Here is a 14953-nt window from a genome sequence, read left to right as displayed (position 1 = left end):
ATGATGCCTGGCTGGTGCTGTTTCAAAGTATTTAGGAATGGTAGCTTTGTAAAAGTAGCTGCTGAGAAATAGGAGTTAACGTGTTTCAACAACCAATTCTCACCCTTATTTAAGAAAGCAGAAGATAAAAGACCTATTCCACAAAGCTGCAGAAAAAAAATCTGCTGAATTTAGTGAACTTTAAATTGGGGCCACCACTTTTTCATATACTTATTCTTGGAGAAGTCCCACAGAAAAACCTTTAGATGTTATTTAATTAGCTAATCACTCATTTCCCAACATCTGGTTTCAGTCTTAGGCAAAGTACTAGCCAACAGAGCTCTAAAAACATATTCTCCTGAAGAGTTTTGTTTGTTTTCTCTGTTGTTGTTGGGGTTTTGGGGGTGTACGTTGTTAGAGAATAGACAGTGAAAGATTGTACTTACTAATTGCATCTGATGAACATGTTTTCATGAAACTGTCTCAGGCAAGGCATGAAAAAGTTCTTAAGGTATAGCATGGCTATAATCATTCCTGATAGATTCTCTGTTGGTTTTTATTTAAGGGTTATTGTCTTAACCTTTTTTTAAAAAACCCCAAACAACAAAACAAAAAAACCCCCCAAACAACCCCTACACCCCCCCCCCCCCCCCCCCAACTTTTCTAACCCCATTTCAGTGTGATCCCAGTGTTGTAACCATTTAGGGAGGTTTACAAAGAGAATCAGAAAACATTTCAGGTTACGGGAACTAAATAAGCAGTAGGCACTTGAACTAAGACACGTTTAACACCACAAAAGCACTGACGTTTTCCAGCTTTGTTCTCTGAACTTAGTGCAAAGTTTTATTCTCTTTACCATAATCAAAATTTGATGTGCATTCTTTCTTAAATGGCATCTGATGTGGCATCTCTTCAGCTCTTTGTGGTTTCCTGTTTTTCATACACAGATGAAAGTATCTGCTGAGATCTATTAAACTTCACATTTTATAATTTATGACTTTCTCAAAATAAGTAACAAGTAGATATAAGACAAAATAAGTCTCCAAGTAACAAGTAGATTTCTTTGCACTTACAAATGTAGTGAACGCCTGATGCAGTAGAAATACAGGAGTGTGTCTTTAGTGTTGTACTTCAAATTACTACTTAACTGCATAATATTTATTATTCAGGACCAACTTAATGCAGTTGGTCTTTACCCCCCGTCCCCCAGGCAGTACTGTACTACCAAGTAATATACATTTCTGCATAAGAAAATAGTTAGAAAAAATGGAATATAATATTTTGGCTCTTATAAAAATAAGGCAGTGTGAACTAGTAAAAATTGCAAGAAATATTGATGAGTTTGTGAGGCCCGTGTCTTTTGTCATTTTAGCAGTTATTAACAAAATATTACTATGAATGTGTGAGATCTTGTTAAGTCCTGAAAATAGTTATATATTGGTTAATAGTTATATGTTGGTTATATTTTGGTTAATTAAAATGTTTTTAAAATATCATATAATCTGCTCTCAATGCGAGGCAGAACTTTTTTAAGAGAAGGTGTTATGGCTTTGCAAAATTTGGATTTTACCCTAATGACACAAGAAGAAGAATTACTATTATTGAACAATTTCTCATAGTTTTGAGAATGATAAAATAGAGCACTTTCAAGTGATCAGCCTCAATATAAGATTCCAAATACAAGCACTTGGTTGGCAAAATAACTAATCTGCATTATCTCTGTCTATGCAAATAGAAGCTGAATTTGACAGAACAAGGCTTTGTATTAGAGAGGATAATTTTAATTTCCTTTTATGCTGATTTCCCACCTTTTCCCATATTCACTACTGTCTGAAAATACTCCTCATCCTGCCAAGAATGTGTGAAGGTGAAGATCTTGAGAAGATGTGTCTTCTAATATTCATGTAACTGTCATGGGCTATGACAGGCCTTGGACCAGTATCGGTGTTATGTGGTTGATTGCTATCACGTTACTTGACCAGTGTTTATGAGCTTTAGCTATAAAAATGTCATCACAGTAGATACTAAATTGATGCTTATCATTCTGAGAAGAGAGGCTGTGAAGAAAGGAGTTCTTTACCAAGCACAGAGCTGGTCCTTTACATTATCTTTGAGAGGGTGTGAGGTTGGCTGCTATACTGGCTTGGTAGGATATTTCAGTTTCTGCAGTGTTCTTTTTGTTGTCCTCCTAAGGAAGCTCGAGTATTTATCGTTGTAAAATAAATGACACTTTGTCTGACTGTGTTTAAAGGAAGGTAAACCATTCTTTCATTTGCTTAGGCTGCTTTCAGAAAACTTGATTTTATTTTTTTTTTTTTTGTCTGTAGAGAAACCAAATTAATGTTTCACTTCTTTAAAAGTCTAGTTCTGATGTCTAAACAAGGTATCAAATCTTAAATATGTGGTTTTATTAAATTTATTATTTCCACCCCTCTCATAGAACTATAGTGCCATGGAAAGTGTTCAGGCAGTGCCTTCATGAAGTTCATCAGATAAGCTCTGGTTTGGAAGCAATGGCTCTTAAGTCTACTATTGACTTGACCTGCAATGACTACATTTCAATTTTTGAATTTGATATCTTCACTAGATTATTTCAGGTAAGATTTGAAAATTTTAGATACTTGTATGAATTTGAGAAGCTTAGTGCCCTGAAGCAAGTACCTATGGGTCAAAGAAGCAGATTTTTTTGAAAAACTGAAATAACTGAAACACTAGAATTCAGAAATAAATTGTGCAATTTTTTTTAGTCCTTCAGAGATGTTTGGGGCATCAACACCTACATCTGAAAAACTGAAAACATCCAGCAATACCTGCTTCATTTCTGCACATATTTAGTATGATTACAATATCTTTGTGTTTGCTGCTTACTTATTTTTCACTATTCTTAAATGCATTCCTAGAAATGTAGACCTTCAGGTACTTATCTAAGTTTACTTGTGTTTTCATTGTGCTTTTGTATCTATATATACACATATATGAAGTGTTTCTACAAACACATAAGGAAAGTTGCATATGACTTTTCTTTTAGGTTAACTGTAGGCCTAATTCTTTTCTTTATGAACATATTTTTGCCATTGATGCTCTGCTATTTATTTAAGGGACTATCTTTGGGAATAGCATTAATTGTATTATTGTTAATAGGTAATATTTATCTGAAATAAGCTTGTACGTATGTTATGTGCCTCCTTTAACCTTGTGTCCCTTCTAACAAAACAGACTTGAAGTATTTTAGTCAATATAGAAGGCTGCGCTGGTTTGCATCTATATTAAATGTATTGATTCTGAATTTGTCACTTTGGATATTTCTTTTGTATATAGGAATCTGAGGTGTACAACCATTTGTTTGATCGTTTACTTTCTTTACTTTTGTTTTGTTTTAACCTGTACATCAAATATAAAATTAAATGAGAAGTCAGTGATCTGAGAAGTAACAGTTTGTTCTGACCCTATGTGGGGTCCTATAGATTGCATTAAAGTTCAGGACAGAAGACTCAAATTAGATTTATTTTCCTTGTTCTGTAAGCCAATGAGTATCTGTTTGCATTAGTTTCTTTGTGAGGCCATTGCTGGTTTGATTCATTATGGTGCCTTGTGCTGGAAAAAGGGGATCAGCAGTAGTGATACATGTAAGGAGAGAAGACTGGTTAGGATTAACTTTTAATTTAACAAAGAAGCAGAGAGAGAATTTTTGCCTCTTTGCAACTGGTGCAATAGCTGCGTAACTGTTGAAGTGAACTTGCACTGAACTTGGTCTGAGAACCTCTCCCAGGGGTTACATTTGACTTCTCTAGTTTTTAAACAGCTTCTGTGACTATGTGTGCATACACCCACGGAGAGAAAATCCCAATTGTTTAAATAATCAAAATACAGGTTGCCAACTGTGGGTTGTGTTACAGAAAAGCTACGTTTATAATGATGCTTATTCACAGAAGAAAGCAAGACTACTTTTTATGGAGATCCTGTGAAAGTGAAGTTGCTCCCCCTGCCTCCCCACTGTATGCAAGCACAGCTTTAAGTGCTGTGTTCTCTGACCAGAGATAAAGTTAGCACAGCAGAATATGTAGATGCTTTGAAGGAAGGGAACTTCATTCTGTCACTGTTAACATGTTCAGTTAAGTTGTCCTCTTATGCAAAAAATATTTCCATAGAAGGGAAAGTGTACAAATCTTTTCCCATTTAACATTTCTGCTTTTGTAATAGTCTGTTTGTGTGCACAACGCAAGCAATGAGTTCTTGCCCTTTGATTTTTCAGTCGTACTGTCACATCATTTTCTCAGTGTAGCAGTAGTGCGATACTCTGCAGAGTCCAAGCATTTGAGGAAGATACTGTCTACTGTCAACTTAGAAGCTTAATGGTTGTGATTAGCCAAGGAATCTGCACGCTACTTGAATTTATTTTATAATGTACTGTAGCAAGCCTTTATATTACCATAGTCCAACAAAACATCGAAGTACTGAGTGTTTGATCATCCTTTTTGATTTACATGCGTGCACTTGAGTAACAAAACAGGAGAAAGAACATTGTGTTTTTGTGAAGGAAGTGTCGGTGTTGGTGTGGTGAAAGAGGAAAAGTCAACTCCCTTTTTTCTCTAGTTAGGGCAACTAAAATTTTTCATGTGATGGAGCCTCCTGGCATCCATCTTTGGTGAGGGTGCAGAGAGGAGCTGGCAAGATGTGGTGTTGCATCTAGGACTGATTTTTTTATTCTCCTTTCTTTTGTACAAATTTGAACACTTGATGTTTCTTACGGCCTCTCTGCTGAAACCTTACTGTTCTATTTCACGTGTCTGATTTGAAGAGGTATTAATTTTAAAATAAAACACCTGTTCATCCGTGTTTAAGTAGTGGTTAGGGTTTGCCTGGGAAATGTATCGTAATCTCAAGCAGAACTGTTAGGATACTCTGCTCAAGTGTGTCACACAGGCGTTTCATCTCTGCCTTACTAGCCCTTAGAAGTCCTTTTAAAGGGAATTTGCAGGGCACACAAGAATACAAGCCTCTTCTCTTGTGTTGCTTCATTTCACCTGCCTTGATCTTTTGACAAATACATAAAAAAAATCTCCAAACCATTCAGAGGCAGTTTCTTGGCTCTCCAAATGCTGGCAATGAACACTTAATATATTTGTATTAATCCACTACTTTAAAATCATCCTTCACTTACAATAAAGGACTGTTCTGTATTCTTCGAAGTGATAGCGTATCAGGCATGTTTCACTGAGTTTTCTGAAGCATTTGCTATTCAGGTCAGCAAAGACTGTGATGAAGTGTTGTCAATATTTTTGTTTTCTGGTTGTAATACCATTATGGTAACTGAAGAAATCAAGAAGTAGAGAACAGGAAAAGGAATGACAGCTCAAATCAGTGGCTTTATTAGGCTTTGTTTGTTAGTGTTATTTATCACTAACTACGAAAGTGCCTCAGGACGTCTCAAGAATAGGCTTAATTGTGTTTTTATTGAACCATCATGGAGCCATACTCTCCAGGTTCTAACTAAACTTGATGTTTAATATTTTATGTAGCTACAAATGAGTCATCCCTTAAATTCAAGATCTTCAAAATCTTTATCCAAAAATGTACACTTGATGTTCTTGGAGTAATTCTTTTGAAGGAACCCTTGTAGCAAAGCTGGGTGTATAGGACAGTCTTTTGTACTATTTAGACCTTAACCAAAAGTGCGTATTTTTCAGCTGAAGCTAAAACACTGTAGGTCTCTGACAAGTTGACTTGAGTTTTATTAGAGGTATGTAACTACCTGGCTGCATCTGTTTAATTGTTTGTCTTCTCTTCTTAGCCGTGGGGTTCAATCTTAAGGAATTGGAACTTCTTAGCTGTTACGCATCCTGGATATATGGCATTCCTGACATATGATGAAGTGAAAGCAAGGTTGCAAAAATACAGCACTAAGCCTGGGAGGTGAGAGGTTTTGCTGATTATTGCTTTCCAAATAAACTTGCTGTCTCAGAAGCTACATAATTATTCTAGGTTCATACTTCTATATTGCATGATACTTACACTCACTGCAATATTGAAGGAGTGAATTTTTGGCCTTTTTTTTTTTTTTTTATATAACAGTGAATCAGAGAAGCAGTAGTATTTTTTTTATACTTGTTATTTTATTTATATAAAAATGTATTTTTAAAAATAGTTTAATACTAAAGCTCAGAACTTCACATTAAAAAAATGCTGACCTTTTAGATTTTAAGACATAGGAATTTTGTAACCATTATCTGTTTTTTATGCCATAATTCTTCTACAGTGCTATGAAGCAAAAAAATATTGTATTAGCACACAAAAGTCTAAATAAGTACAAACAAACAGAAAAACATTGAAATTACATTGCTTTTCCTTTCTTCTTCTGAATTAGGTATAACAAGCAATGCATTTGTGAAAAGCATATTTGAAAATATAATTTGCTTTTCAAAATTTGCATTGAATTGTTGCTTAATAGTAGGATAAAAATAATCTTAACATCTTTCATGGCAGCACACTTAAATTATGAGTTTAATCAGTGCTTATGTGTTCCTTTTATGTTCATGTATTTTTTTCTTTGCCAGTAATGATTCTATATCACAAACTCTGCACCTAGAAAAGGAATCTGTCAGATTAAGTATCATGACGTGTAGAGTATTTAAATAATTTCTATGTGGTGCTATACATACTGAATTATTCAAACTGAACTTTTACCATTTATGCCACTTCTGTTGTCCTATTTTTTTCTTCACTCAGATTGAAGAAATAAAAATTCATTAATGGATTTAATCCTATATTAGTTAACTTTTATTTTGCTAGTTTTACCTTTCAATTATGAAGCTTTTTTCCCTAATGTCTAGTTGTCTAACTTTGCTGCAGGATCACATGTATACATAGTTAAAAGTGCATCATTTTGAAACTTGTTAGGGAAGTCTAGCAACAGTTATACCCATATTCTGTACTTGGTTTCTTTTCATTTTTAGCAAACAATGTACTGTGTCTTGTTAGGTTACCTGACTGGTCAAGTGCATATATACAAGAATCTTGAGGTTCCAGTAGAATAACACTGATTTTTAGCTTGGCACTCATGAACACTACTACAGAAGTCAGATAACTAGGTTGATTTTGAGAGTGGTTGCTATACTTAGTATTTTCTCTATCATTGATTCTGTTTCTGTGATTATAAAAGAGAAGCAATAGAGAAGTTATGCAAAGTTGCCTTTATGTTCCTTGTAAATAGAGAGTTAGTTTAAGATGACTTTCTATTGCATATCAGCAAATTACTTTCTGAATTGCTTAGGTGAAATGCTGGAGTGTGAAAGAGGAGATATGAAGTGAAATTGCTTCTTTAATCTGTCTAAAACACCCACAAAATTACAAGATTCTGTTCAAATGAATAGTTAGTACTTCATGTAATGTTGGCTCTATTGAAGGTTGTAAGAGCTATGCCAAACTTTAGGGAGGCTAAGATTTCTCCTTTTAAACAGTTTGGAAGGAAATAAAATATTGATGTATAATTAAGAAAAGCTGCTCTATAATACAAAATTGAGTTTGTGGTATTTCACTGTGGGGTGCTTTTCTGGATGAGGTTTTTGCATATGAGATGGTGTCTGACATGAAAGGGACTAGAGTTTTTAGTAAGAAGAACTAAACATGCCCGATACTATTGCCTGTAATCCTCATTTTCCTCCTACTGTGCTCTCTCTCTACATTATGTATACTCCTAGCTATCACCTGTAACACACAGAAGTATTTAAATTTAAGTCCAGTTGGGTTGGTATTATCTGGTATTTTCTGAAGTAGAAGTGATATTTCTTCTGTCCTGTTCCCCTCCTCTGGTACACACAAAATTAACATTGCTAGCAGAGCAGTTTTTATTATTCATCATTCACATTTCTGTTGCATCTAAAGATGTTTTATATTTCCCCTTTCATCCATTCAGGTTATTGGTCTGTCTATGCGCAAAAGGTATATGTTGTAGCTATGGAGACTTGATAATATAATACACTGTTCTTGAAAAGGTTTATGAGCATGTCTAAGTGTACATAATAGGACTATTCACAGTGAATGACTGCAGCTTTCACTTTGAGAACTAAAAAGCAAGCAAATGAAAAGTTGGGGCTAGGGTGCTACTGTTACCTTATTTCTGCCCATGAGGAACTGACAGCGTAAAAGATGCAGGTTTATTTAAGGTTATACAAAGAACATGTAGCAGAATTGGGAATCTGACCCAAATCTTCAGAGACCTAATTCAGTGTCTTAACCAGAGACCATCCTTGCTCTCTTCACTTGTTTTGCTGAACTCTGATTAACACTGACTTTTTATTCATCCTGTTTTTATCAAGCTACATTTTCAGACTGAGTTGCACTCGCTTGGGACAGTGGGCCATTGGATATGTCACCGGTGATGGGAACATATTGCAGACCATACCTCACAATAAACCTCTGTTTCAAGCTTTGATTGATGGCAGCCGGGAAGGATTGTAAGTACAAATTCGTACAGTCACCATAGGTATGAAATCCTGATTTCCTTGTTCTTCTAATGCTTATATGGGTAGTTATTAAAGATCTTTAAAATGGAGAACCTGGATTAGGTGTTTAGCATTCCTTCGGAGTTTAAGGACCATCCCTTTTATTAATTTGAAAAACACTTGTTTCCAGGTAATTTTATTAACCAAAGTTAACCAAAGCCATATCTCATAGCAGATAAATTCCAGGAGAAAATAAAATCAGGCAGCTGTCACATTGATTCCTCCATTCCCCCCACCCCCCCAAGAGTCTCAAATGCACTTAAGTTTATTGAACAATTACTACTGCCAGTTACCCATGTGTCTAACTCTGGACAATGATTTGAAAGCTGTGTAATTGCTTTTTTATATATTGTGCAGCCAGAACATTTTCCAGGTTCTAATAGTTTACTGAAAAGATTTATAATTATAAAAGAATCTAAGTTTATAGGGAGAAGTAGTACATTTTTACTAGGTTGGCTGAAGTAACAGACAAGTTTTTGGTGTCAGAATGTTTTCACTGGGATACACGTTTTGATATATCCACATGATCATAATGAAAAAAAAACCAAACAGGAAAATTGACCAATCCTCAAAAAAAGATTGAGAAACCCTTTACAGTCTTGCAATTTTTCTCAGTCCTGCATAGTCCAGTAATTGTTTTCCAGGTGTGATGATTTCATACCTGTAATAAAAAAACCCCACTTATAATGGTAGTGTTTCTACTTGACAAAAACTGAACAAACAAAAACTAGAGCTGAGAATATTTAATGCAGAGTGAAGTTTTTGTACCCTATGTAAATCTGAATTTCTCATAGCGTGACTTAACAACATGACTTTCAAGAACCTGTTTCCAAGTTAGAGGTAACATAAATCTGAATATAGAACAACTTAGGGTCTCTGTAATATCATTTAACCCATTATTAATTTCCCACAGGATTGAAATGCCCCCATCGGTTCTTGCTTCAAGTCCAGTCTGCATCTTGGATTCTCAGTGTAGATTCTTGTCGTAATATACACAGATATACACATATATAATAATATGACATATATATAATATTATATATAACATAATACGCATAGATATACACAAATCTGTGTTACTTTCTGTTCCGCTCTATTACTTGAAATAGTCTATAGAGTCACCGAGCATGATGTTCGCAGTGGAGAGATCACTAGGAACATATACAAGTATAAACTCACTGTGAAATGAAGGTCTACAACAATATTCTGTTGAGCTACGCCCAGAAAGTTTTCTGCTAATCAAAGCTCAGATCCATTGTGGTGGTAGCTATGCATGTGATGTTAAAATCTTTCCTGTGCTTTTATAAATAGACTTGAGCATGTGTCAAAATACATATGTAGCAATTCAGTTGCAGCCAAAAGATAAGAAAGATGGCTGAGGAACGATGACTCACTTTAGTTAATGTCTACTGTAATTTATTCTGCCCCTTTGAAATTTCATAGGTATTATATAACTAATAAAGCTAAAGAAAAGTGCATATTTATAACAATCTTCTTGTGATGCAGCTATCTGTTCCCAGATGGACGAAGTTACAACCCTGATTTGACAGGATTATGTGAACCCACACCACATGATCACATAAAAGTCACACAGGTATGTTGCAGAGTTTGTCAGTTATTTTGTAATCTTCACTTTCCTTAGAATCTCATCTAGCAGTGATAATAAGCTTTTATTAAAATGTGAGAAATAAATTCATAAGAGTGAAAATATGTTGTTGATAGAAGGGCTTAGATGAAGAACAGGATAATAATCCTTTAAACTCTAGAGCTGATGGTGATGCAGACAGCATGTCTTGGAAAGTTTTGTTTATTCTAAGCCTCTTCCAAGTGAGAATTGTGTTATGGGTTATTAAAGATTTTTCTGATATTTATGTTACAGGTTTATGTCGCTTGGTGTTTCCTTGCTAATAGCAGATGGGAATAGAGAAATAAAATCAAGATCAAATTATAGTTTTGAAGCCTGAATAGGAATGGTACAGTTTGTTGACAGGTCCAGGAGGAAAAGTATAGTTCGTACATCACAAAGATACCGGTTTCAGTGTCTCTCTCCTTTCTTCTTTGTCTATTGTGCAAATTAAAAGAGAGATCAGGGAAAAGCAACAGAAATAATTAAGTGCCTAAAGGGAGTCACTTTGCAGAGAAAATTAGAATATCTGGATATGCTTGTAGTCTTGTTAAGTGTTGATGTGATAAACTAACGTGCAGGTGTTTGATACTCAAGTAACAGAAAGTAGCCACCACAAGACAAATGCTGAAAGTAACACTAAAAGGTTAAGGTATACTGTGTGGAGCATTTTTCCTGAGAAAAGCATCTGAAAGACTTGAGCATATGTTCAAGGAAAGACATCAGACTAGATACAAGCCATAGTGTTTCAGATGGTCTTCCATTTCTTCAGAGCAGACTGGATGACCTGCTGAGTCTTTTGTAATTCTGAGTGCTCTATGTGCATTCCACCTCCAGAAATATTTTAGAAAAGAAGTATTCATTAGCATCTATGGTATTATCAGGAATACCATTATGAAAATATGTTTCCTAAGTAAGAGAATTCCTAAAAACAATTACCTGAAGAAATTCCCTAGTAATGAAAGCGTATTGCAGAGATATCAGATATTTGTGTTGCATGGAATGGTTTTCTAGCCCCATATCCTTTCTTTTCCTCAAGGAAAGGAAAAGCAGCTTAGTCATTATCAGTGATTACCTTGTTCTTCACAAGCCAATCATGTTGTATTTTGAATTAACTGAATGAATCCAGTTGCTTCTGAACTTGTTATGAGGACACCATTAGTTAGTTCTGATGGTAATTCAACAGAATCTGAACTATGTGAATGCTGCCTTAAATAATATATAACTGCAGTAGTTTAAAGCTGTCACTAGAGCTGCTTAAACTATGAAAAGATGGTATAAAAGTGGCTGCAGGGCTAGATTGTTGCAGATGGATTCTTTGCGATACCTCCACCATAAGCATCTTCAGTATATACTGACTACAGCTGCAGATACGAGCTGTCTCATTTATGTTCTCTTTTTCTTAGCCTCACCTCTCCTCCCTTTACTCAGCAGTAGCTGCCTATTTTCCTGTGACCTGGATTCTACTTATTTTAGGCTTTCAAAATTTGTTTTTTTCAAGACTAAAAAAGCTTTATTTCTACAGAAGTGCATTTGATTGCCAGTTCCCCCACAATACCTAATTCTAGAAAACTGTTCTGGACTCAAGTTTTATCTATTATTTATTCCTCCTGAAGGTGTTGTTATACCTTCCTGTCAGTCTTTTAAGGATACAAAGTACTGAATGATCTGTGCATGACTCTTGCCATGTTATCCTGGGGGATATTCTTGCCATACTTCCTTCACAAGGGCTGTTTACTTCAGTTAACCATACTACAATACTACATCTTTGCTGTAGGTGGAAAGCCCTCTTGCTTTTCAGTTTTCAATCCAATAACTTTTATTAGTCCTAAACTCATACCAAGAAAAGGAAATCCCAATTTTGTTCCCATTCATCACTTAATTTCTTGCTTACAACCATGTATTCATTATCTTCCTCTTAACTGCAACCAGGGAAAAGCAGGATGTATGCCTTGCATAGTAGTTACATGTGAGAAATCTGTAGAAAATCTAATAGGCACAGATATTCTAAACTTTTTTTTGTAGCATGTATTGTAGTATATCATAGGTTTGAAGAAGCAAAAAAGCAAGCTGTTTCAGTAATCTTAGTGTGGCTTTTAAATAGATCAGTAGCAGTAGTTTCCTTGACTAATAAGTGAAACGTGTTGGAAAACAGGGGACTCGGAGAAATGTTTGTCAGTACTGGTGCTTGAGTATATTCTTTGAGAACAAATCACAGTAAAGAAATAATCACTTGACTTTCTTTTGTTACAGGAGCAGTATGAACTGTACTGTGAAATGGGTTCCACTTTTCAACTGTGTAAAATATGTGCAGAGAATGACAAGGATGTGAAAATAGAGCCTTGTGGACACCTTATGTGCACTTCTTGTCTTACAGCGTGGCAGGTACTGTCATAGTTCAGTTAGTGGAGAAGAGGATGGATTTCTCTGTTACATCCCTGTTTACAGTGTGGGTAAATGTTTACTTTTCCAGGTACTCAGTAAGAGGGTTCAAGGACATATATATTTAAAATGATAAACGTTTTCATTTTGTGGACCAAAATCTGTGAAAAACAAAGTTCCAGGAGTCATTAAAATCTGGACTTGTAGGCTTTCCAGGGCCATTTGCTGACTGCTACTAAGTGGAAACTATTTCCTGTGTGCAGTATCTACTCAGACAGTGAAAGCTGGGCATTTGGTGCCAGTTCAGCCACCTGGGTCACTTCATGATGTATTCAAAAGGCATGAAGAGGACAGGTAGCAGCTGGGAGTGGATAACTCACTAGACAGCATTTTATAAGGAGACAGGATGTCTTTGGTGAGAGGAGGATTCAATCAGTAGTACAAATCATTAAATGGCCTGCGGAAAAATAAACTTAGGATTCTTGTGTTTCATGTTAATAATATGTAAAGCACTAAACCACCCAGCTTTAGACGGTTGTTGGGATAAGAGATTGAATGGAAGGGAGACTGTGATCTCTCAATGTCACTTACAGAATATCCCCAAAAAACACAGAGTCATCCTGGTGACTCAGGTTGGTGTGTTCTGTCTATCTTGCTCATGGACATACCAGTCTGTGGGAAAAGAGAGGACTGGTACCTTTAGTTCAGCTCAGTTAACAAGCATTTGACTTCAAAATTAAAATAAAAAGCAGAGGTCATTCCTCTTTACAACTTCAGACTTTCCCCTAATAGGTGCTTCTCAAACTGAATCCATTCTGCCTTCTCCCTGCCCCTTTCTTCTCTCTTATCTATATTTTGTGGGGAGAAGTAAGGGTCATCTCATTCTCAGGCAGGACTCTGTTCCACAGTTAGGCACCAGTCTTTGGTTACAAATGTAGTGAGAAGAGTAAAAAGAATCCTTGACTGTAGTCAATTTTTGACCTGTTTTTGAATGAGTTCATGTCAGTTAATGAGTTTTCATTCTCGTGTTTGAGATATGACTTGAAGTACTACAGTTTTTCTTTCCAAATTCCTAATTAAGAAATCATAATTGGCAAGCCAACACGATGTCTCAGAACTATCACCTGAGTTTTTCTTCCATTAGCAATAAAGCTTGCTGAAAAAGGAGTATTCTCTGTTTCCAATTTTGTGTTCTTTCTGAAATTTGAGTTTTGATGCTCCAAACACAAATCTTTCAAATTGCCCACAGATCAGAAATTCTGAGAAAATTCCATTTTAGACGTACCCAAATAAGAATATTTATTTCACTACTAAGCAGCTGCTGAGCTGGAACAATATTTCTCATTTCAGGAGTACCATTTCTCTGTTCTTACCAGTTTCATTCTGAATGACAAACATAGAGATCTGACTATGTTAATCTTTGACTTAAAAAAATTCTGAAATTCTGAGGTCTGTAGCCTTTTTTTTTTTTTTTTTGGTTAGCTGAAAGGACTAAGCAAAAGGACTGAAATCTTTGTACTTTTGATTGCCGGGTGTCTCATAGCATGGGAGAAGCTAAGGTTCTCAGTACTTTGGCCAATGGCTAGGGGTTCAGGAAGAGGACAACAAAGCATTTTAGGCTCAGAGAACTGACACGTTTGAAAACATCAGGCTTCTTCATCAGAACATTGCAACCAGCTTTAATCGGCCAGGTACATTTCGGACTTCATTACAAATTTAACTTTTTTATAATTAGTGAGGCAGTGAGGGAATATTACACTGTAACAGCGTCAGCTGTTGCGGGCTTCTGGTGGGCTAGTGTTTAATTGGCAGCATAATGGCTCATTAGACATGCCTCAAGAGGTCCAATACAGATGTTTTCACTAAGCAGAAAAAAATTGAGTAAGCAACATCAGATCTGGATAGAATACTAAGGATGATTCAGAATTGTTCACCTTTATGGAGATCAGTCTCTCAAATAAGATTTGGTTTAACTGCTTCCTTTTTGTATTATGCAACAGGAATAAAATGTCATTTCCTTCCACAGAAATCTGTTCTTGTCTAAAAACTACGATTGAATGAACTTGATTCTAAAAGCATATGGGCATATATGCTGTGTTCACCATATCTACTCTCTCAGTTTTCAGAGGAAAAAAATATTTCTGAAATGAGTAAAAAGAATGGAAATACGGCTGCTTGAAAATAATTTAACACATTATACCACTTAGAAATTAAAATGCAAGTAATTCTTGTTTCTGATAACATGTGAAAATAGTTCCTTGTTTTATATAATTTATTGAAAATGTAGTAAGGTCCTGGTTTGTTACTTAAACATGTCAAAAGATGTTTGTAGCTTTAGATGCTCTGTATGCATATCATTGAATGATGGTAATGTTGCAGCCATGATGGACTGTATATACGTTCTTCAGAGAATAAGAGCTGAATGCCCTAAAGCTCATCTGCATTTTCTAACTTAAAATGAAAAAAA

The 14953-nt window shown here is 35.5% G+C and overlaps 1 protein-coding gene across 4 annotated transcripts in view; it reads left to right on the top strand.

Moving 5' to 3' along the window:
• CBLB (Cbl proto-oncogene B) overlaps positions 1–14953 on the top strand; it is a 138171-nt gene that overhangs the window by 79778 nt on the left and 43440 nt on the right. For all 4 annotated transcript variants that reach the window (XM_072884379.1, XM_072884387.1, XM_072884371.1 and 1 more), the window contains exons 5-9: positions 2420–2576; positions 5771–5892; positions 8295–8432; positions 9987–10074; positions 12358–12489. In XM_072884379.1, the coding sequence (XP_072740480.1) occupies positions 2420–2576; positions 5771–5892; positions 8295–8432; positions 9987–10074; positions 12358–12489 (637 nt within the window). The remainder of the gene's footprint in view (positions 1–2419; positions 2577–5770; positions 5893–8294; positions 8433–9986; positions 10075–12357; positions 12490–14953) is intronic.

The sequence above is a fragment of the Ciconia boyciana genome, chromosome 1 (genome assembly GCF_034638445.1).
Source record: "Ciconia boyciana chromosome 1, ASM3463844v1, whole genome shotgun sequence".
Taxonomy (NCBI): Eukaryota; Metazoa; Chordata; class Aves; order Ciconiiformes; family Ciconiidae; genus Ciconia; species Ciconia boyciana.
This window is presented reverse-complemented; position numbering and strand designations above follow the sequence as displayed.